This window comes from Ictidomys tridecemlineatus, chromosome 1 (genome assembly GCF_052094955.1).
Source record: "Ictidomys tridecemlineatus isolate mIctTri1 chromosome 1, mIctTri1.hap1, whole genome shotgun sequence".
Lineage (NCBI taxonomy): Eukaryota > Metazoa > Chordata > Mammalia > Rodentia > Sciuridae > Ictidomys > Ictidomys tridecemlineatus.
This window is the reverse complement of record NC_135477.1, coordinates 44,379,494-44,402,716: the sequence shown is the minus strand read 5'-3', so window position 1 is coordinate 44,402,716 and position 23,223 is coordinate 44,379,494. Positions and strand designations below refer to the sequence as shown.

General features: G+C 49.4%; 1 protein-coding gene and 1 long non-coding RNA gene across 2 annotated transcripts in view; both read left to right on the top strand.

Moving 5' to 3' along the window:
* The window catches only part of LOC120885490 (uncharacterized), a 31,179-nt gene extending 27,318 nt beyond the window's left edge, over window positions 1-3,861 (top strand). The window contains exon 6 of the long non-coding RNA XR_013434844.1: window positions 1,815-3,861. This is a non-coding gene — a long non-coding RNA (uncharacterized LOC120885490). The remainder of the gene's footprint in view (window positions 1-1,814) is intronic.
* Window positions 1-20,157, top strand: part of Rps24 (ribosomal protein S24) — a 462,172-nt gene extending 442,015 nt beyond the window's left edge. The window contains exon 5 of the mRNA XM_078039360.1: window positions 20,146-20,157. Coding sequence (XP_077895486.1) covers window positions 20,146-20,148 — 3 coding nt within the window. The 3' untranslated portion in view covers window positions 20,149-20,157. The remainder of the gene's footprint in view (window positions 1-20,145) is intronic.
* The last annotated feature ends 3,066 nt before the right edge of the window (window positions 20,158-23,223 follow it).

The window sequence follows — 23,223 nt, the reverse complement described above, 5'->3', positions numbered from 1 at the left end:
GGGAGCCTGCTTCTAAATGATCAATTCCAATCTCATTATGACCACAGCTGCCATTAACTCAGGAGCTAATTGCTATTAGCTTACAGAAACTCAAGAGGGTTTAGCTGCAAAAATTCCACGACACGGGGCCATCTCCCTGCTTAAATGGCCACATTCCTGTTATTAATTCCATTTGACTATTAGCTTATGACTGTTAAGTTATGATAACTTTGGATAAAGTCCTTGAACCGGATGCATGTCCTCCATGTGCATTTCATTATGGGGAGCAGAGTGCACCCAGAGGTTCAATATTTTAATTTTCATTTTTCTTTAAGGTATAGGCTTATTATAAAGCATTGGGAAGGTTCTTGATTTGGAAGACGGCTCTGTAAGCAAAAGCTCTAACAAAAACCAGACTTTGCTCAGCGTTTTGATGCAATTAAGGTCTTGGCAAGTGTAGCATGAGCCTGAACAACAACAAAGCTTAGCACTGGAAGGGCCCTTGGAGACTCGATAGTTGGTGCTTATGATACAGTTGGGGAAACTGAGGACCAGAGAGGGGGCAGGACTCAGGTAAGACAGAATGACCTGTCAGCATCAGGCAGATGGTGTCTGTTTTAGGTAAATTAAAAGTGTGCTGCTGATGCCAAGCATGCAAGATTACCCACACTAGACAATTAAAGCCGGGTCCCCAAACCTCCTTGCGAAAAATACCTATGTGCTAAGCAACGGGCCAAGATGCAATCACTCACTCCTTCTCCGTGGAGAGCCAGCTGGATGGAGTGCTACATGACAGTGTGTAAAATTAGACATATTTAACGGGTGACGACAAGGTTCTCTCTGTCTACGTTCAGAAGCCTCCCTTAACGAGCTCCAGTTGGTTTGTTAAGAAAATAGGGGTGTGTGCAATTACCAAGTTCACCGTTTGTTTTTGTTTAACTCTGTAGCTTCTTCCCAAGATGCCTTGCGGCACGGCTGGAAAAAGAATAAAACAGCAGCACTTGTTGCTATGCAGAGTCTGGTGTGTGTGTGTGGGTGCTCCCTAAATCCTCACGGAGTCCCACTGTGGCCAGGTCCAGGGGGCAGTGGGGAAGAGGAAGAAGCGGCTGGCAGAGCCGGGTGTGTGTGTGTGTGTGTGTGTGTGTGTGTGTGTTTATTTTTGTTTGTTTTTTTTTTTTTTTTTGACATTAGCTTTGTCTCTAACTGGCTCTGTGACCTTCGAGCATCACGGTCCTTCCCGGAGTCTCAGTTTTCTCATCTATGCAACGGAGGAAGAGGAGGTGGACGCCCCCCGTCCTTTCCTCTTCCACATGTCCCTTCTTAGTCTCTTTTATTGGATTCTTGCTCTTGAAGGCATGGAGGAGGGAGGTGATAAGATAGAGCAAAGGGAATTGGCGGCTGGAGAGCAGGGCTTTCTCTGGGGTCAGGGTTTTTGAAAGGATCCTAATTAAAGCCAAGTGAGAGCCCTTTTGAGTGCAGATCTTGGCAGAGTTTCTTGTTGACCTTGAGAGGTAGGGGTTGCTCAGAGAGAGAGAGAAAGGGAAGGAAAAGAAGAGCAAGGAGGAAAAGGAGTTGGAAAAGGGATCAGGAGCCACAAAGAAGAGAGGAGTGGAGAGAAGGAGAAGGGCCAGGAGGAGGGCACACGGGCAGTCGCAGGAGGAGAGAGAGAGAAATTGAAAGTAGAGAAACAAGCGGTGGAAATCAGAAAGGAGGAGAGAAGATCAAAAAAGAATCAAAGGTAAGGAGGGACACAAAGACGGGTGTCAGCTCGGAACGCACCGACTGGTTAATTTCTACAGCTTACGAAACAGAAGTGATTCTATTCTTTCTTGCAGTGTGGATATGATGGGGAGAGGGGAGCAGTCTGACGTGACATGAAAGCGGGAAGCCTTGCGCTTGGATGCAGACACCTACATGAGGGTTCGATCGCTGCCTGGTTGTGCACTTACACACAGACACCTACACCGTGCTTCTGGGAGGCGGGGTTCGCCCAGGCCTCGTGAAACAGGCCACAGAGTCTGCTGGTCACGGTCAATATTGCTTCAAAACTGTGATCATTTAACCATCAGGACTGTCCCCACTCTTAATTGTAACCAATGTCCTGAGTCAGAGCTTCATGGCCTCCCTGCAGATCTTTCCTGTTTCTGCCGCCCTGGAGAGACACAGTGTGGATTTTACCTAGAAATACAGCCACGGCCCCCTGGGGGCAGGTAGGAGGAGAGAGAGCCAGGAGGTTCTCAGCTCTGGCTGGGCCCATTTTCCAGGTGACCCCCTCACAGCTCGTGTGGGGTTCTTAGCCCTCATCTGCTGGCCTGGGCTTCCTCCTGCCTCAGATATCTGAGGACAGGGGCTCTGGAGGACCAAGGGAGGCGATTTGGCTCAGGAACTTTGTCCTTTCCTATTCTCTTGTTTTGGGTCAGATGATGTGGCTCCAAATACCACCCAAAGGTGAAACACTGAGTTCCCTCCCCGTCCAGAGGACTCTGGGGAATGAAAATGAAACCAATCCCATCTTGGGGCTGCTGAAGCCCTGGGGCCTCTGGGTTTGCGTGGATAGTTTTTAATTCCAACCAGAGGAGGGACCAGATGCTGTGGTCCAAGTGGAGAAGACCAAAGGCTGAAGCCGGGATAAAAGTCGGAGTTGGTAAAGTCCTGTGGGGCCTTGAGGGAGAACCCCAGCCTGTCTGTATGTTCCCAGCTCGCTTGTATGTCCCTTGTCATTCACACCTGGACGGTCCAAGAAAAAAAAAAGCCCTGATTTGTAGGCGTGGCCAATGTCCCTGGTGTGAATGCTCCCACTGGGGCCAACTGCACTGGAGCGCTGAGGGCGGGGTTAGGAAGACATGCGCATGCTCAGTTCTTGCAATTCATGGGCAGCAGGTCCAGTCCTCTGCCGACCAGGACCCTGTACTCAGTGGGCCTCCCTCCCCCTTCACAGCCTTTACCCTGGGCCCATCCTGCGACCCGAGAGCTCTTCTTCTGAAGCCCCCGACGGTGAGGGTGCTTCCCGGTCACAAGCTGTCAGCGGTCCTCGGTTGTCGAAGATCAAAGCCAATCCTCCTACGCACCGGCCGCTGTCCCCTGAGCTGGAGATGCAGCCTGAGCAAGACAGATGACATTTGCCCTCCTGGGGCTGGCGGGGGGAGAAATAAGCCACGGGATGACTGGCAAGTGGATGCCATGGAGCAAAAGCCATCGGAGAAAGTCAAAGCCGGAGGGAGATATGGGCTTCCAGTTTGATGGGAATGGCTGGGCGGGCATCTCTGAAGAGGGGGACATGGGTGCGGGAGAAGTCTCCTCCACCGGCCTGCTCCTCGCCTGACCTCAGACCTGGCCCCACTGATGATCTCTCATGGTCCCACCTGGGCAACCTGTCCTTCTGTAGGAACCTCATGAACACACTTGAGGAGAGGACCCGCCTTGACCTTGGCTCTCTCCTTGGGGGCTCTTCCTGGCTCCTGTAGCACTGAAGAAGAGCGTGCAGGTGGGTCTGCACTCCAGCTCCCAGTCCTGCTTCCTTCTTGCTGACATCAGTCTCCATTAAATCAGGTCTCCACTGCTGAGAGCCATAGCCCAGTCAGAAGGATGCATGACATTTTTGCCAGAGGAGTGGTTGAGAGGTGACGCCAGCAAGCCATTGAGATGATGATGGTTATGTTAAGCTGTGTATTCAATTTTGTAATATTGGACCCCTGCTGTCCGCCTTGGCCTGCTACTTTGGAGTTCTCTTGGGGATTCCCAGAGAGTTCCCATTGGTGGGGAAGTGCCAGAGGGTTTTTTTTTCCGGGGTTCCTGGAGGAGCCACGTGGCGTTCGGGGAGTTCCTGGGAGCGTGTGTGGAGTGTGCTGGTGGAGTTCAGAAATAAAGTTTGTTCCTGTTTCAGTGACTCATGATTTCTGCCCAGCCAGACTGCGGCACTCCACCAGTGAGTGACCCTCAAGTGCCAAGTCCAGCAAGCACTTCTCTGTCCTTGCCTTGCAGGGTCTCTTGGAGTCTGGCCCTTTGACCACTGCCTCCTCCAGAAACTTCCCACTCACCTTTCTTAACCTGTCTGGCCCTTTCCGGGCTTTCCTTCCAGGACCTTCCTTTCAACAGACTGTATTCCTCTAGGGCCTTTCCTTTAAGGCTTGGGCACACTCCCAAAATGTCAGCCTCCATCTCCAGCTGGCCACCCCTCATCCACCCACCCCATCCACACTCACAGTCCACTTCTCCTCCCTGAGCAATAGCCTCCAGGCTAGCTCCCTCCTGGACGTGCCCAGCCTGGGGCAGTCAACGGCCTCTGCATGGGTGGGTGTGAAGCCCATCCCCCTGTGTCCAGGTCAGCTTCTGGGTTCCAGCTTGTGTATGGTTCTGTGTTCTTCCAGGACCCAGCAAGGGTCCTGGGTGGCACCACAGGCTCCTCCCTTCCACATCACCTCGATAATCTGTCCGTCCACCGCTGCTGTTATTACCACCTCCGGGATCATGTCCAAGTTGATCCTTCCATTTATGCCACTGTTTCTACATTTTCTACTTAGGTGCTTCCCACCTCTCACCTCCAAATAGATCTCTGATCTAATGTCCCTGACCCAGGCTATTCCCCCATCTGCACCAAACTTCTAGAATAATCCTTTGGCAACAAAAATTGATTTGACCATATCCCTCCTGACTAAACCTTTCTGTGGCTCCCCCTGTTGCCCACCGTGCACAGCCCCCACTCCCAGACCTGAGCCATCCCTCAGCCCTCCAGGACTGGGCACCCGCCTGTCTCCCGTGACGTCCTCCCTCTCCGTATTCCAGGCACACCCGGCTCCTTGTCATTCTGTGCACTCACAGGCTGTGTGATGGCTCAGTTCCTTTGCTTACTCGGGGTCCTCTGCCTGGAATAGGCCAACTTCTCTAGTCCATTCACCTGGCTCCCCTTTCCTGATTTTGCCCCTCTCAGGCCAGACACTCCCTGCTGCAGGGCACCTTCTCCCACTGCCACTGTGTCCCCCACAGACTCCACAGGTGAGATGGCCTCCCTTGCTCTATGCATTTCTCTCTCTCTCTCTCTCTCTCTCTCTCTCACTCTCACTCTCTCTCTCTCTCACTCTCACTCTCTCTCTGTCACACACACACACACACACACACACACACACACACACACACACACACACTCACACTCACCATATTGCAATTGGACATTTGTGCCCGTCCCCCAGAATGTGAGAGCCTTGTTCTATCCATCTTCTTGTTCTCCATTCAACAAACTGTGCTCAACCAGTCCGGTGCTCGGCATCTGGTTAAAACAACCGAATGAAATGTGCACTTGGCAGAGAAGTAGGTCACCATCTGGATTCTTCCTTTCTACTTCAGGGCTATGCACCTCTGGGCAAGTCCTTAGCCTCTCTGTGCCTCTGCAGCATCACCTATAAAGTGACATGAACTCATCAGAGGACTAAGCTCTTGGACAGCTGGAGTGAGCTCCTCTTGCTCTTTATGGCACATGGTGGGACCCGCACATGGGGGACCCCTGTTCAGTGAACTTTTGCAGTGAAGTAGGGTATTGCTGTTCTGGTTGTTCCTGTTCAGAAACTGTTGAAGGAGGCTGAGTGACGTCCCCTGGGCCATTAGACAGGCGTGGCTTCTCTGGCTCTGGCTCTCTGCTCAAGACCCCTCTAGTTGTTCTCGGCTGACCTCATGTCAAAAGCAAGGGAGGCCCTCCGTAGAGGCTGAGAGAAAAGGAGTTTCCAGCAAGCCAGAGAAAACCCTGTGGTGGGGATGGGCTGGGGGCAGTGGTGTACTCACTGTCCCTTGGGCAACCCTTATAATGAGTGCAGGGTGACGGGGAGAGTTTCTTGGACCACAACAAGTCACAGAAGAAGCTAGCATGTGTGTTTGGGGAACCTTCTCCACATGGGTGATGTCTCAGCTGACAGCCAGCCACGGACCTCGCACACAGGGTGGCCCCTCCCCCAGAGGTCACCTGCTAGTGCCGCTGCAGTGGGTCTCCCGGGTGTGACTGGCCTCTGCTTCAGGCTCACTTTGACCCTGGAGCCACTTGTTCCATCTCGGCGCCACGTGCTTCTCCCCTATGGGATGCGCCTCATGCCCTGCCCAGGATGCGCGTGAGGGAAGGATGCCCTGTCTTTGGGATCAGGGGTCACGGCAGGGATTCAGCCCCTGCTGAGTACCCGATCCTCTGGGGACTATGTCCCCTGGAAACTCTGGCATTACACAATTCTGGCCTCCCAGCTGGACAGCCTTGGCATACTGAGACTCCCAGGATCTGTTCCCTCGGGCCCCCAGGACCTTTGGGAAATCCACCAAACGGGGAACCACTTTTCTCCCCAAACAGTCGCGTCAAGGCAAGCGTGTGTTTCTGGTCGGGGAGAACTGGGCATGAAGGGAGGAGCGAGGGCAGGGGCTGGGGGAGATGGGGGACCTTCCTCAGTTTCTACTCTGTGGAAGGAGAGACATTCTGAGGGGCCTCTGGTCCCAGCTGGGGTAGTGTGGCTGGTTCCCAGAAAAAGACCCCAGACCAAAGTGCCGGAGGTAGATTCCTGGTTCCCTCATCATTCATTTCATGGCCTTAGGCCCATCTTGTTTCCCTCACAAGACTCTGGGTTGTTTTGGTTTTTTAGCAAAATGAGGAGACAATATCTAACTCTTCCATTTACTCATTCATTGTTTTTGAGTGTCCATGAGCCAGGCCTAGGCCAGGTGCCAGGACAAAGAAATGAAAACCCTAGCCCACAGGAGCTCAATGTCCAGGGCCATTCACTCCTTGTGAGGTGAGGGCAAAGGCCAGGAGGAGTCTCACTCAGATTGTGGGAATACCGTGAAGAGGCCCTCGAATGGGTTGGACATGTCTTTTGACATGGTACCATCAGTGTGACTTTATTTGGAAAGAGGGTCTTTGCAGACTCAATTAGCATAGAAATCTTAAGAAAAGATTATCCTGAATCATCCTGTGGATCCTAAATCCACTGACACATGTCCTTGCAAGAGACTTCACGGGGGGAGACTGTCAGCCTCCACAACCTCACAGGGGTTACGGGGAGAAGCAGGGAGGCATGCAGGGTGAAGGACCAGCAGGTGCTCAGGCAGACAGGCCAGAACAAGCTAGATGGGAGCAGAGGACCACAGGGCTCCAGTAGGGTGGGCACTTTGAGACCTGTGAATGCTGACATCGAAGACAGGCCTGCTCATCAAAGATGGTGCTCTGATTGCCCCCAAAAGTTTGGATGTTTCTGTGTGGGTGTCAGGGGTTCATTTAAATAATTTGGCAGGAGAGGGACCTGGTCAGCGTGTGCCTTGGAAAGAGCACTCAGGGAACCACAGAGAAGAATCAATCAGCAGCTGGACATCTGAGCCCAGGAGGCCTGTTTGGCAGCAATGCCAGCCTGGGGTGGCAGGAGCTGGGCTGGGCAGAGGTGAGGCAGGGTGGCATCCAGGGATGGGAGGAGGCACCAGCAGCAGAGCCTGGGCTGCTTATTCTGGGGGACTCTAGGAGGCTATCCAGCTGGGGAGCTGGGTGGTGGCATAGTTCCTCTTACTGAGTGATGGATAAACAGGGGCTTCTGGAGTCTATGATTTGCCTGGTTTGGGGAATGCTGCATCCTCACAGGATCATGAAGAGGGTCAGCTGAGTGTAGCACATGCCCAGTGCCGTGACTGGCGGGGAGGTGCTCAGGTGTCATTAGAAGGCTGGAATAAAGAGGCCCAAGGGAAAGACATAAAAGCGTCTTCCTCTCTGTTCCTGACACCATCCACAGTGCTGGGCACAGTAGGTGCTTAATATGGACCTCACAAGCCACCAGCCAGACCATAATAAGTCCAATGTGTTTGGCAGCAAGAGATTCAGACCTCCACTGGGTCACAGGGAAATGAATCGGTCCAGCTCCAGCTGTGGAAACTAAGAGGCAGAGGGGAACCTTGGACAAAGAGTCTTTGGCTCAGCACTTTCTCCATCTGGGAAGAAAACCAGGTGTGTGCGTGTGGGGGTGGGGGACTGGGCCATCAGAAGGTTATGGGGCCATAAATAAGAGATTTGTGGTAAATAAGCTGGTGAACATATCCGCTGGCTGCTCTTTTTTATCACTCACCTAGAGAGCAAAATTCCCCTGCATCTTTTCTGCAGGCCAATAAATATCCTTCAAGGAGCCTGTATTTACATAGAGAGCAAGGGGGGTGCCGCTGCTCCCCAGGCCCCATGTCAAGAAGGAACAATGGATGGCCCTAAAGAGAATGGCTGTGCGGAGAATCGATGCAAATGCAGTTTCTTTTCCCAGGATGATGCTCCTGAGCAGGGTTCAGCCCAAGTTCAAGGATTGTGGTGCGGGGCCCTCCATGCCAGGGAGGTGCGCGCCTTCTGCTCTGGGGCTCTGCGTGGCACGCAGCAGAACTCGCTCCAAAGTGAAAGAGACATGCAGGATCTACTAAGGGACCCCAAGATCCACCACCAGGTGTCGTTCCACCAAAGGAGTCACCCAGGGTCTACTGGGAGCCAGGAACAATAGGTAAATGGAGGCCTGGAAACTTCTGGAAGGCTCTGCCATGGAGCGTTTTCACTCAGCCTCAGGGAAGGCTGCCCCGAGGGACTGACGCTAAGCTGAGTCATTTGCTGGGATCTGGAGATGAGGAGGCATCAGATGAGGGAAAAGGGAAGGGCACAGTCTGCTCAGAGAGCCTCAGGTGGGGCACGGGAAGCAAGGTCCCTGGAGGAGGGGACGTCTGCCAGCCAGGGCACTCGGGGGAAATGAACCCTGGTCAGGAGAAGGGCTGGGGAAGGACACAGCGGGCTCGCTGGGCTGTGGCTCTGTCCTCCTCCAGCTCTCAGGGACTCTGTCTTATGGGCAACGGGAGCCACCTTAGGGTCTTAGGCAGGGGATTGATATCCCAGTGAGCTATTATTTTCCCAAAAAAGCAAACAATTCTTTTCATGACCAGGAAGGTCTGAGTGTTGGCAGCTTCATTGTAGAATCATGTCAGTACAGGTAAGTGCTCACTAAGGTCGGCAGAGCCACTGTCACTCTATGGGTCCCCATTAGGCAGACCCAGAAAGCTGCTGCTATGGGCAGCCCTTTCAGCTTACAGATGAAGGGTGAAGAAGAGTGTGATGACCTGCCAGCAACTTGCCCAAGGTCACCCAGATGCATGGTGACTGAGCCAAGACTAAAACTTTAGTCCAGCAGTCCCCTCTTCTCCATGGTTTTGCTGTTCATGGTGTTAGTTATGGGGGTCAATCATAGTCTGAAAATATTAAATGAAAAGTTCCAGAAATAAACCATCCATAGGTTTTAAATTGCATATGCCACTCTGGGTAGTGATAAAATCTGTGCTGTCCAGCCCTGTACTGCCCAGGATGTGAGTCATCCATTGTCCAGCGTATCCACACTATATATGCTACCCTCTGCTGATTGCTTAGTCGCCATCTTGGTTATCAGTCTGTGGTCACAGTTCTTGTGTTCAAGTGCAGTGCAATAAGATGTTTGAGAAAATGAGCACATCCACATAATATTCATGATTGTATATTGTTATAATTATTCCATTTTATTATTAGTTTTTGTGGTTCATCTCTCACTGTGCCTAATTTATAAATTAAACTTTATTAGAGGTACATATATATATAGAAAAAACATAGTATACACAGGATTCAGGTTATCTGTGTTTTCAAGCATCCCCTGAGGGTCTTGGATGAGGGGGGCCCACTGTGTTCTGCCTGTTGAAAGGATGCCAGAAGTGACACAGCCTAGAAAGGGAGACAGATAATATGAGGACCAAGATCGGGAACACAAGGGGGAGAGGAATGAAGAACAAGAAGGAAAAAGAGAATGTGAGGTGGGGAGAGAGTGTGTCTTCCTCCCCTGCACACTGTGGGTGTAATGCAGGAGATAACACCTTACAACACCAAAAGCATACACTTCACACACACACACACACACACACACACACACACACATTTGCACTTGACCACAGTACATCTTTTAAAGCATGAAGAAAACTGGTTTCTGAACATTTGACAGTTCCCCCCCATCTCCAAATCCAGATGTTGGAGACTAGAAAGACGAGTTGGTAGGTTGGGCCCGCCAGGAGCAATCACGCAGCACGTCTTTGACTGGTTGATACTATTCCTTTTAAACTCGGTCGAGGAGACTCGCTCCAGCCCTGGGAAGCCCCTTGAGACTCTAGAAGGCTGGTCTGTGCCATCAGTGTGCGACTGCACTCTCGGGTCTCAGCTGTCACAAAAGGGAACCGCTGCATCCACTTTCTCCTAAGTGCTTCTCCGGGGTGGAGAGGGGGAGGGGAAGGTGGTGGGCGAGTGGTGATGATTGGTCATGGCCGTGACAGTCACTGGGCCGTGTTTCCTAGTTAGCATGGTCCCTGTGCACTCCAGTTTAGGACCTTCTGTGGAATATCCTCTTGACTCTCTTGTCCCATAGAGAATCTCTCATGGGCACCGAGGGCACGTCAGGGCGGGACATGAAAGCCCCTCATTCCTTGACATGTCCCCTAAGGTTGCCTTCTGCTCCTGCTTTACGTTGGACAGGGCTTTGGTGGCAGGGTGACATGCTAAGAAAGTCCCAGCTGTAGGAGTCCTGCTGGCTCTTCTAGTTACTCCATAATCTGCAGGGTTCATTTGCTCCTGCTGCACCCAGCCTTCTCACCCCATTAGTATGCAAGGTCCACATTCTGATGAAGACGCAGGCTGCCTTAGGAATCGAGAGAGAGTCTAGGTCCAAAAACGGCTAATGGGCTTGAAATCTCCTTGGGCGTGTTAATGTAATGTTTAGTCCTATTCAGTCCCAGTCCCTAACTAGAGGTCTGGACCTGAGTGCTAGAAGTTGTTTAACTTGGTCCCCAGATCCAACTCATGCCTCATTAAATACCAACCAAGGTAACATATAATAAAGAATTTCATGTGAATCCAATATAACTTGATAGATAAATATTGGCCATCCAGCCCAAAGCAGAGTTCCCAACTCCCCTAGAGGCCGATGCCAAAGTCAACTTTGTCAAGTTCAAAAAGAAACGTAGCAGCCTCTCAGCAGAGCTAAGACCTCTGTAGGTGGCCAGATGGGTGGGCTCTGGCTTTTGAGAATGAGACCACGATGCATTTATGGGCTCAGAAGTCAGTGTGGTCCTTTGCCCTGCTGTCCCCGTGCATCCTGCAAGATGGCAACGGTTCCCACACAGGCTTCAGAGTTCTCCGTTGCTGGGGGACATTCCCGTAGCCCTTCAGGTGGCACTGCTCTGTTTCCAGTCGCCTGGGTGGGACAGGGATGTCTCCTCTTAGGGGATGAATTTCATAACATTGTCACTTGCTGGTCGGCCCAAATGACACCTTTGTAGCCGGGGCTGATCATTATGTCCTCATTTGAGATTCACGGCAGCAGTGTTGTTTGCGATGTATTTGAGGGAGGAAGAGTGTTAAGGAGGCGATCATAAATTCTCCCTCTGGTCACATGGTTTTATGACAGCCTCTACTGGCAAATGCAAACATCCCCACTTGGAATATGGCCTTTTCCAATCAGTCCTTCTGGAGGGTCCCCCTGATCTAGGAGTAGATGCTGTGACCACAGGAAATAGGAATTCTGAAGATGGTCAGAGGGGACCCTGGGTCCTGCCACCTTCTCTCTCTGTGGCCTTGGACAAGACCTTCCCCTTTAGTGGTTCAGAGGACTCAGATGAAGATTTGCTAAGATAAATCAGTGTGAAAGCACTTGGAATATTGTCATCGGCTGTGGTCATAAGTGGTGTTCGGCTGGCATCTTTGAACTTCCTGAGACCCCCCTATTGAGCACTCTCCATGCATTGATGTGTGATGTCCTAATGACAGCTCCCTGGTGGAGGCTGCCATTTGTCCCCATGACATGGGCAGAGCACAGATTCTAAGAAACCAGCAGGACTGCCCTTGGGAACAGAATCAGGAGGCACTATGGGAACCCTGGCTGGGGAACCCTGGGCAGGCTTCCCAAGGCAGGTTGTATTTGTATTAAGGGGTGACGAGGATGCCTTCTATTATATACAAGTGGAGGCTGCACCACATTCCAAGGGTTGAAGAGGCCACATGGGCGACAGTGTAGTGAGTGTGCAGGATGAGAAGCCGTGTGGGTTGGGATGAAGGGTGTTGATGAAGCCAGAAAGATACTCTGTGCCTTTATGTGAGCACCTTTCTGCCAGTTCCCAGTGTTCCAGAAAGGATCAGAAGAAGCATTCTTAGACTACCTAATTTGGATCAGAATGAGTGGCAGGAAATTTGTACCACACCCGAACTGGTCTCTGATTTTAGGAGGTGTAGGTTGGTTGCACATCCACAAGGAAAATCAGAACCTCTCTCATCAGGACAATCCACCCAGGGACCCAGAAGCAGCCCCAGGCCTTCTCCAACAGGATCCCAGAGGCCACTGCTGCTAGAGGGGTCCTGGTGCCTCTGAGGCATGGCTCCCCACAATCAGGTCCCATGAGGATGAGGGACTCCTGCTCTGGAGAGGACTTTGCTGAGCTCCCTGGGGCCAAGAACTCATGAGAACCACCTGCACTGCTCCTGAGGGTCATTGGTGACATTAGATGGCTCTGCCCATCGACTGCCACCCTGGGAAGGTGGTGGAAAGGGAGGTTGTCTAAGCTTCTTTCTCTTAAGATCCAAACTACCTGGTTGGTCTTTCAATCAAAAACAGAGGCTATCTACACTCTAAGCTCTTGCCAAAGGTTGCATCCTGGAGCCAACGGCTGGCACCCAGCCCCGAGAGGACAATGGAGGACGATGGCTGCTCTTCTGCCTCCCTGCACAGATGAATGGCTATGGTCCAGCATGGCCTCCGCAGGGCGGGCTCTCTAGCTGCCCCTCTAAGTGGTTCTTAGTCTGCAGCTCATTGATGCCTCCAGGGTTAATAGATTAATAATCATGATTTAGGGCAACCACAGCCCTCTCTTCCCCGACCCCGACCCAGCTGGATGCAAAACGCTGGATACAGGCATCGTTTTCTGGGGAGACAGTCTCTGACTCTAAAATAGGTGAAGCACCTCCACTCCAAGAAAGGTTAAGTTTGGACCTTACAGTAAGCAGGTGACTAATGATGCCACCAGTCCAGATCTCACTGGTTGAGGTCCTATTCTAAAATTCTAGGTTTTGAATATTACGGTCCAGCGATCATCCAAGGTCATTTGGAGGACATTCCTCCACCCCTCTGGCTAACTCTTACTGAAGAAGTGATGCAGGACACAATTTGGGACCCACACAGGACCCATAAAATACATTCTTTCTAAAAATTGGTACCAGAAAAAAATTTGTGCCATCTGACAATGAGGTATGGGACTTTCCTTTTACCAAAAAGTGAGTCTTGTATGACTTGAGATGTTTCCCTCCTTGCCCAGGGTGCCATGAGTTCTGAGTTACATTTGATGAACATCTCTTTATCACTTATGTTCTAACATTGTGCTAAAGGCTGGAGAGAAAATACTGAACAAAACAGAGGTGGTTCCTGCTATAACAAAAGGGCTTTTGACCTCGGGATTTTGTATTTATACTTTCTTATTCCACTGAATTTTATTTTATTTTATTTGGTAATAGGGATTGAACTCAGGGGCATTTAACCATCCCCAGTCCTTTAATTTTTTTAAATTTTGAGGACAGGCCTTGCTAAGTTGCTTAGGGCCTGGCTAGGTTGCTGAGGCTGGCTTTGAAATCCCAATCCTCCAGAGCCACTGGGATTATAGACATCTGCCACTGTGCCTGGCTCCAGATTTTAAAAAGTGGCAATTGCAAACACTTTGAGGTTGCTCTTCCCGGACACGATCTAAATGACTGACTTAACGCATTTAATGGCCCTAAGACACAGTGGATGACCTTAGCAGTAGGCACCATTATCATCACCATCTAAGTATGAAGAAACTGAGGAACAGGAAGAGTGAAATAACTTGCTCAAGGTCAAGAGTCAATATCCAAAGCTGGGCCCTCTGACTCTGGGTTCCATGCTTAGACCTGAAATTCACACTGTTGCCCTCTCCCTGCCAGCTCCTGACTGGAACCACATCAGGTGTTGGTGTGGCATGGCCTGCTCCCGGGAGCACTTGATGCCCAGGGTCAACTTAGTCCCCACGGTGCCCTTGGTTAGGAAGGTTGTTGCTTATTCCTGCTGCTGAGCTGAGGATGTTGGTGCTCACACGGGAGACACAGTCCTGCAGCTCCGAGGCCAGCCTCGCACCAAAGATGGAGCCCCCAAGTCCAAGACAGAGGCTCTGCCTGAGCCCCCCCACCCAGTGTGTGTTTATCTGTCATTAAAAATGGCCCCAGGCGTGTGCAAGGGAGTAGAGAAACGCAGTGCTTGGTGTGTCTCATTTGAATACTAAGTGGCAACATGTCCAGCCGGCCTTTGTTGGTTTTGTGACTTGGAAGATCCTCTAGGGCTGGTTAAATGTAAAATCACACCTGGTAATGCTGAGAGGGACCTTGAAAGGCATCGACCCGGAAATTTCTGAAAGTTATTTTCTTTTTTTTTTTCAAGATGACACTCTTCCTAGCCTTGCTCACCGCTGACCCACCCTTGTTCCTAACATTTTAATGACACGATGACATTTGAAGACATTTTTTTTTCATTGTCTCAGCCCTGGATCTCACAAAGAGGCTCTCTGCTTGTTTTCTGAGGCTCTCGATACCTTTCTCCTTGAATGGTGAACATTTTCATCTTTTTTTTTTTTCCTTCTTCCCTGCAAAGGGGAGAAAGGGAAGTGTAATTTTCAACTCTCGGCAAAACGTGCCTTTGATTAATGTATATTGTAATCATCACAGAATACACAGCTGTCTATTAACGATGGAACCAAATGAGTTGAATAGATTATCAAAGAGCAGCAGCCCCGATTCCACTCTGAGGTGCACGCTTGTCTTTAGAACATTAATCTCGTTACAGGTTTGAGTCGGATTCCAATTTCCCTGACAGGCGGCGAGGAGGGGTGGAAGACCGATCAAATGCCCCAGGAGCGCGGAGGGCGTGCATCTCCGTGGGGCTGGAGCAGGAGAGCAGTGTGGTTTTCTTGGAGTGATTATTCCAAGGGGATGGGAAAGGCGGAGAAGGACTTTGAGGCACTTAGAGAGCAGGAGGCAGCATCCCGGAGGCGTGGGCAGGTAATGGGAACACTGCTCCCAAGGACAGGGGGAGGGGGCCGACAGCAGGTGTGGGTTTCTCTGGAGTGCTGCTAATGAGGCGGTGCCAAGCTGGAGCAGGCAAGAGAGGGGTGAGGGAAATTGGCAAAGTAACCAGAGCCAGACCCTCTGTTCTCATTCAGTCCCCCGAGGCTCTGGCACTCAGCCCCAAATGGAGAGCTCTGGACATGACTTACCAGCAGCTCAATGCCGTCTCTGAAGGCCCGGTCTCTACCACAGAGGAATTCCAAGCCTCTGAGGACAGGGCCATGGGAAGCTTGTGCTAATTCCTTTAAGTACGACCCAGAGGGCTTTGACCTCAAAGATCCCACTGACCCAAGTCGTACAAGGAGCCTCCAGCGTGCCCACGTGCAATCCACAGCTCTTTCCACATCATATCCCATGCAATTTCTCGTACAGTCAAACTCTTCCTACTGCCCCATCTCCCACCACACTCTCAGGCACTCATTTATATACTCCCACTGGCCGAGTATAAATGTTTAAGAACGTTGTACAATGTGTTGCCTAATTTTTCAGTAACTCCTTCATCTTTCTGGACACTCATTTTTGTTTTTCTGCCCTACTATCTCACCTTTCAGCTGAACCTACTCACCGTCTTAGTCTGTTTTCTATTGCGAAAACAAAACATCTAAGACTGAGTCATTTGCAAAGAATAGAATGGACTGAAGGCATCATGCTGCATGATAACGCGCAGGGGCAGGCGTCACATGGCGACAGAGCAAGGGTGCTAGCTCACGTCTCTGTCTCATAAATTCACTCTTATCATCATGTGGCCCTACCCTCATGATCTTATCTAATCCAACTCCTCTCCCCAAAGCCCATCTCCAAATCCATTAACAGGAATTTGGGAGTTAAGTTTCCAACATAAAAACTTTCGGGGGACACACTCAGACCATTGCTTTCCCTCTTCCTCAAAATCACCCCAAGTTTCTGTGTCTCCAATTTTGTGCCCATAGTGGCTCCTCTTCTGGAACACTCTGTCTCCATGTCCTTCTGAAAAAACAAAACAAAACAAAACAAAACAAAACCTCTTTCTTACAGCTCCATGTCCAGCTCCAAAGTCACTCCAGCAGGGTTGTGACCTTAATTTAACCCCCATGGCAATCTTCCCAGTCCAGTGTCCGTGCTCCTGTCTGCCTGGATACCTGTACTAAGCCCCCACCAGGTATGGTGAGAGGTAAAGGCCACTCCTCCTTGTCTGCAAGTGCATCCATGACGAGGACCCTGGCTCACTAACTTTTGGGACTCTGTTACCTTGTCACAGGCTTAGCTTGTAGTCAGTTATTGGAGTTGATCAAAGTTAACACTCAGCTTTAAAATCTTTCCAGGTCCCTCACTCACCTGGTGGACCTTGTACCAGGTTTGTTCTTACTCTTCAGGGAATGGGGTGTGTGTGTGGGGGGGGGGGATGAGTTCACACAGCACTGGACAGAAGAAGGAACCAGAACTCAGAAGATTGGGCAATGTTCAAAAATTCCAGAGCTAATAGGTGGCAGAGCTTGCAGCTTGGCTGTCCTGAGTCTGTCTCTGAAGTCCAACATGACCTCTGAGACAGTCAAAATCCACAGGCTAGAGAGGATAGTGAGTTTTGTTCTAGGCATACTTTAGGGACAGGGTGGGATTCCTATAACATGAGAAGGGTGCAGAATTAAAGCCAGTATTTGTTCTCAGGTGCCTACCCTGCACTTGGATGACTCTGAGAATAAGTTCATCCCTAAACTGTGCCCTGGGCTCCTCTTCCCTCACTCTGGTCCTGAGCTTGCTGGGACACACACCAGCAATGAGAGATGGGGACTTTGGGTTTGTCAAATGGATTCCAGGACGGGCTGTTATTTACCTGGTTCATGGGATGAGATTTTCTGAGCACCAGGTACTGGGGACAGAAGGGAAGAGAAAGTCAGAGGAAATAGATGCAGAGCCTGGCGGTGGTCCCAGCTGTCAGCATGCACCCAGAGCTGCCCATCCTCAGAGGCTCAAGGGCAAGCTCCGTGACCTTGAATGATGGACCATCAGACTTCTGGGCAATGGTGTTAGCCAAGGAAAGAAGATGTTGCAGGCACAGGACGTGGCCAAGGAAGAGAGACAGGAACCCCAGCACCTGTGCTGGGAGCTCTGTTTCAGGAATGCAGCGGTAGAAATGACCAGGAGATGGATTGCCACCTGGAAGGCTGGTCAGACCAATGTCCCACAGTGAGGGCTCTTCCTAAGGGCACACAGTGCCAAGAAGTCATGTCTAAAGCAACACAGTCGACCCCAACCTCTACCTGCCCAGCCTCACAGTGGAAATGCCAGGCAGGGCCCCTGGTCTGTGGGCATGCTGTCAGCTCCAGCTCTCATCCGCCACCAAGGACCTTGTTCTGCTGAGAGTTCACAGAGATGTCAGGCGTCATGGGGATTCTGGCCAGACACCCCTCCCCTAACACCGCAGTGGGGTGAGAACTGGCTCTGCAAGGCTGTGGCTGGGGAAATCATCACGGAGGGGTGGGGCGGGGTGGGATGGGCTGCGATTTCCCCCTTCCAGTTCCTCAGCTCTGTTCTCAGCTCTGACCCATAAATTCACCAAGATGAAGTCATTCTCCAGTCACGGCCGTAAAAAGCCAGCCGCGTAGCTAGGGAGTTTGCAGCCCTCCAAGCGGGATTATAAAATAAAACCAGGGGTTCTGGAAGAGGAGGGTCAGACCCGCCAGGCCCCGCGGGAAGGGAGGGGGCTGTTCTGCTCTTTTTAACAAGCACCAGCAGGTTTTTGACTTTGTGAGATTCCTCGCTCCCTAACCCCAGGACCCCCCAGTTCCTTTCTTCCTGCAGGGGCTCTTTCCTGCTTCTACTGGGCTTCCTTGGTGTTAAAAAGGAAAACTAAAATAAAAAATTTAAAAACCAGCCCCCAAGTGCTGTCCTTCTTGTTGAGTTTGAAGCAGACATCATTATTCTGAAGTCTCCAGAAATTTGACCAGAATCCGAGGACTAAGGGAAGTCCAGGGCCCTCAGCCTTCTACCTGGAGACAGGACCAGACCTGATACCAGGAAGGCTGGCTTGGCCTGGGGACAGGCCATCCTGCTGAACAGGGCAGCTTGACCCGACAGCTTCTCCTCTAGAAACAGGGTATGTCGGAGTTGCTGGGACACGCGTTGCCTAAGATCTTCTCCAGCACAGTCTTCAACACCTTCACTCAACCAAACGGTTTTAAATGAACTTTTACTATGTTCCAGACATTGGAATATGTCCTGGGAATGTATCAGTGAACAAGGAAGATGAAACCTTGCTTTTGCCCTCTTTATCTGGCAAGGATCAAATATCTAGTACATTTTTAAAAAAATGAAGCTGTTTATGTCCCTGTCACCCTTGATGGTGAGGATGCCAATGAAGGCGATGACCGATATCCCTGTAGTCTTGCTTCACACCATCTCCTAGTATCAGAAGAGAGGAAATGGACTCAGAGGGGACAATCCAATCTGCAGAGAATCATGTTGACATTCGTCAGCTGGATGCAGGCATACCACCCACTTCCTGACCATGACCCTAAACTTTCTGTTTCAGCAGGAAGAGATAGGAGCAAGTACCTAAGTGTGTGCTGAATACCTACTATGTGCCAGGTACAGTTCTAGGAACGTGAACACACATTAGGTCTTTAAGTGACCCCTAGAGGTGGGTAACAGTCTTGGTTGGTGAAGAGGAACCTGGTAGAGTAGATTGCCCATGGATGATCAGCTGGGGGAATTTGAATTCAGAACCTATGTTATGCCAAAGACAGAACTTAGTTGCATTTGAGTTCTAAAAATGTGACAGCATTGTGGAGTCCAGAGCTGGACGGAACATTGAGAAACCTCGTCTGCAGTTCATGTCCCAAGCCTTTTGTCTTCTTCAGATAGGAAACATGTCTCTTTGGAATGTCCCTGGAATAATGACCTACAAGGTCATTAGAATAATGACCTACAAGGATTAACTGCAGGGACATTCTGGGAAATGTTGGACCTGGATCTCCGTCAAACCCCAAATCTTGACGTGTGGCATTTGCTGGTTTCCTTAGTGTCATACTCTAACCATAGCCGATATCTAACTACTAAAGGGGACACAGAATTATACAGTGTCTCCACCAGACAGAGACAATGGATGCTGAGGAGTTATATGCCTTTTTACCAAGCAGATGCAAGATGCAGAAGCCTCCTGCCTTCCAGGTGCCTCACCTGGAGACAGGAGCAGCACTCCATAGGTCCTTCTTTATCATAAACCCCAGTTCCCACTAGGGATCCCCAGGTATCGTAAAGAAAGGCTGAATTTTGGAATCACCTTAGATTCACCTAGGAATCACCTCCAATCTCACCTGTATATTGGAGCTGGAAGAAGTTTGCATTCATTGCTTATGTGCTGCGTAACAAATTCCTCCAAACTTTGACGGCTTTAAACCATGTACTATCTCAGTTACTGTGGGTCAGTACCGGGGCTGGCTCACCTGGGTTCTCTGGCTCACCTGAGTTCTCTGGCTCAGGGCCTCTCACAGACTGGGCTGGAGGTGGAGACGGAGGAGGGGGGTGCTGTGGTCCCTGCTGTTGACCATCCACAAACAAGTACAGTTATGGGAGGGGTTGGGCTGCAGTACTCAGGCACTCAGCAGCCGCTGGGCCCAGCCGCACTCAAGCCAAAGGCATTACATAAGGTATGAACACCAGGAGACAAGGACCCCTGAGACCCAATTTTAAGACTCCATACCATAGGGTCTAAGTGGTTATAATAGAACTATGAATACTTAAGGAGCACTTACTGTGCTCTGGGAACTGAGCACTTTCCATATAAAATTTTATTTCATCCTTACTCTATTTTCAGAGGGTTGGTCCTGAAAACCCCATTTTATAGATGTAAAACCTGAGACTTTAAGAGGTTCTGTAATTATCTGCAAGCCACCCACCCGGGAAGTTGGAAGAATGACCTAGTTGGCAGTTGGTCTCTTCTGGAGTCTATCTGCTTGTCATGACCTGGATGGCCTCTTCTGACACATCATTGAGTGATCCGTTAGTGGTGCTCTTGTCTTGTCTGTAGATGATGAGCTGGAGGGCCAGTGAGCTTCAGTAACAGTCTAAAGTCACACAGCAAAATTAGAAGCAGAGGTAAAACTTGGTTCTTCATGTCTTTTGGGTACGCTGGTTTCTGGAGATGGGCCAGGTTGGCAATAAGTCCATTTAGCCGTATCTAACTTTCTCCCTGCCCTGGAAGCTCTCTAGAAGCTCAAAGATGGCTGATGCTTGGCCCCACTCTGAGCATCAGCTGCAAGTCAAGCGTCCCTCCACCCCGGGCTTGGACACAAAGGTGATGGCTCTCTGTTGCACCTACGGTCAATCCATGTTCCTTTTCTGAAATACTTAAGTTTCCTTGGCTGAGGAGGAGAGAAAACAGGCCTGTCCTAGACATCAGAGTAATGGACTGGTTTTAAGTTCTCTTGGGGGCTTAATAAAAGGTGGTGGTCTGGGTATCGTTTCTGCGATAGGCCCTTCTGTTAACACTTATCTAGCTAATGCATCTTCCAAATGGCCCGCTGCAGCTTTTGGGACATTAAGGAGACTTCATGATGTTGTTCTACATATGGTATTTCTGCTCGGGAGTTTTTTTTTCTTCCTTTCCACTTGTATAAATTATTTTACGATGAAGGTGGTGATGCTGAAGGAATAGAGGCTAGAGTCAGGGTTAGGATTTCACAGGACCCAGCCAGGGGCATTTTTTTGGAGCCCAGAGGGAGCCCAGCCCCGCATTCTTGAACACAGGGGGAACAGGAGGACTGGAAGCTTAGTGGAACGGCCGGGGCCTGTGGCTGACAAACTCCAGCTGTGCTGAGCAGAATCCCATTCTGGCCTGGCAGACGTCTGCTCCCTCAGAATGACACCGACCATTAGCAGACTCACCCCAATAGGATACACCCCAGACTGGAGGATGCATGGAATTCCTGCTGATACACAGAGAGCCCAAGACCCAAGCTGTTTCCCCCTGCCCTTATCAGACCAGCCAAGATAACTGGCATGAGACTGGAATCTGAAGCCCGGGAAGAAATTCCGCCCTACAAATAATAGGCGCCAGATCCAGGCTCTCCACTTGAAGAATTGACTCATCCCACAGAGCGGAATGCCTCATTATGCCAGGTGGAGTGCAGGCAGCTCAAAACCCAGGCTGAATAAAATATGGTCAGTGCTGGAAGGAAACCCCCAGCCTAATGGGAAGTACAGATGACATCTAAACCAAGTCCAAATATACAGAGTGATGAGTGCGTAGATTGAGTGAAGCCAAGAGTGGCCTGAAACACGGAGCAGGGTCACAGTGTGGACAGTCAGCAGAGTGGGGAAGACTGATGGTCAAGTCTGAGCTGCATGGTATAGGAGGACACATAGACCACAGTGGGAGACTTTCTGTAGGATACAAACCCTGATGCAGAACTGCAGACCATAGGGTGTAAATATTTTAATTTCACTATTTCTATATGAATTTCCTAAAGTATTGCAACATGTTTCCAACAACTGTGCACAAGGGTCTCAATTTTCCCATGTCCTCACCCAGCATTTACTGTTTTCCAATTCACTAATGTTAGTCAGGGGGTGTATAAAGTGGTGCTTCGTCTTAATTTGCCTTATTTTAACTTGCATTTCTGTGTTTTCTTGGTTTGACTATGTTTTCAGAAACGCATTGGTCTTTTGGATTTCTCCTGTGAATTGCCTATGCATATCCTTTGCCCATTTTTCTATTTAATTTTTTATTTTTTTGCTGATTTACAAGAATTACTTGAAGCCTTGAACAGTTTTCTTATTCATCTTTTGCCAGTTTTAGACTTGGTCAAAGTCTTCTCCCAAATTTTCATGCCTCTGATAAGGTTTTCAATGGCCCATTTTGATAAACATAGTTCTTCCTTTAATTCTGAAAAAAAAAAATTCCCCCTATGGCTTATACTTTTCAGGTCTTATTTAAGAAATAATTCATGATTCCAAAGTAAAAAAAGATGACACATTTTTATTATTGTGTTTCAGCCTTAATTTTTACCTTTAGGTCTTTAAACATCTGTTCCATTAGAGTTTTTTTTCCCCCCTGGAAAAAATGAGGTAAGGACTCATCTTTACTTTTCTTGGCACAAGAAGTTATTTTTCTTAATATGATTTATGAAATAATTCATCTTGCCTTTAGTGATTTGTGAAGCTGGCTCTATCCTATATCTGTTGGAGGACTACTCTTTGTATGTATCTTGCAGATTTGCCATCTTGTGAACAGATACTGCAACAATGCTTCCAAGGATGTTTGTCCAACAAACAGCAGTAGAAATAGAGACTCTTTGGAGAGCCATGGGCTGGTGTCTTTACTGCCCAGTGTAATCGAAAATAACGCCTCCCAAAGTTCAGGCAGACCTACTACTGCCCAGTAAAAAGAAGGGGGCCAGTTTTTAAACTAAGGTCTCCTCTCCAGTCAATGAATCTATTGTGTGTGCAGACATCACCTCATCTCTTCATGGTGTCCTGTAGGAATTGAGACTTGGGGAACGGGTGATCCTGGTAACCATGTGAGGCACAAACTCTTCTCCATCTCTGATCTGGGGTTCTCATGTCTTCTGCCAATGACCCTGAAATACATAGCAGGCTAAGTTGTTAAATCCCAAGAGTTAATACCTCAGGCCCTTGACAGTTTGTAACAATACTGAGTTCGCATATATAATTGGGACTTTATATTTATTAATACATGTCTTTTTTAAACTCCAGTACCAAGTATTTTAATTACCTTCTGACAGGGCAACTTTGATCTCTGGCAATATTGGCTTAATTATTTTTTAGCGTTAATTCTCTTACATAGTTGTTTTATTTTTTAAATCAGTTTGTTAAGTTACCCACCCCCCAAATATTGTTAGAGTTGTGATTGAAATTATTGTGAATGTATGGATTCATTTAGGGAGAATTGACATCTTCAGAATGTCCTGCATTTATAAATATGGATCATATGTCATTTCCTTAGGTTTAAATGTTTTGTACATTCTTTAATAAAATAATTGCTGTTTTGTTTTTCTGATTACATATGGTGCTTTATTTTCTACTACCATGTCTTATTGTTAATGGAGTTAGAGAAGATCATTATTACTTTTTACATATTGATCTTGCAC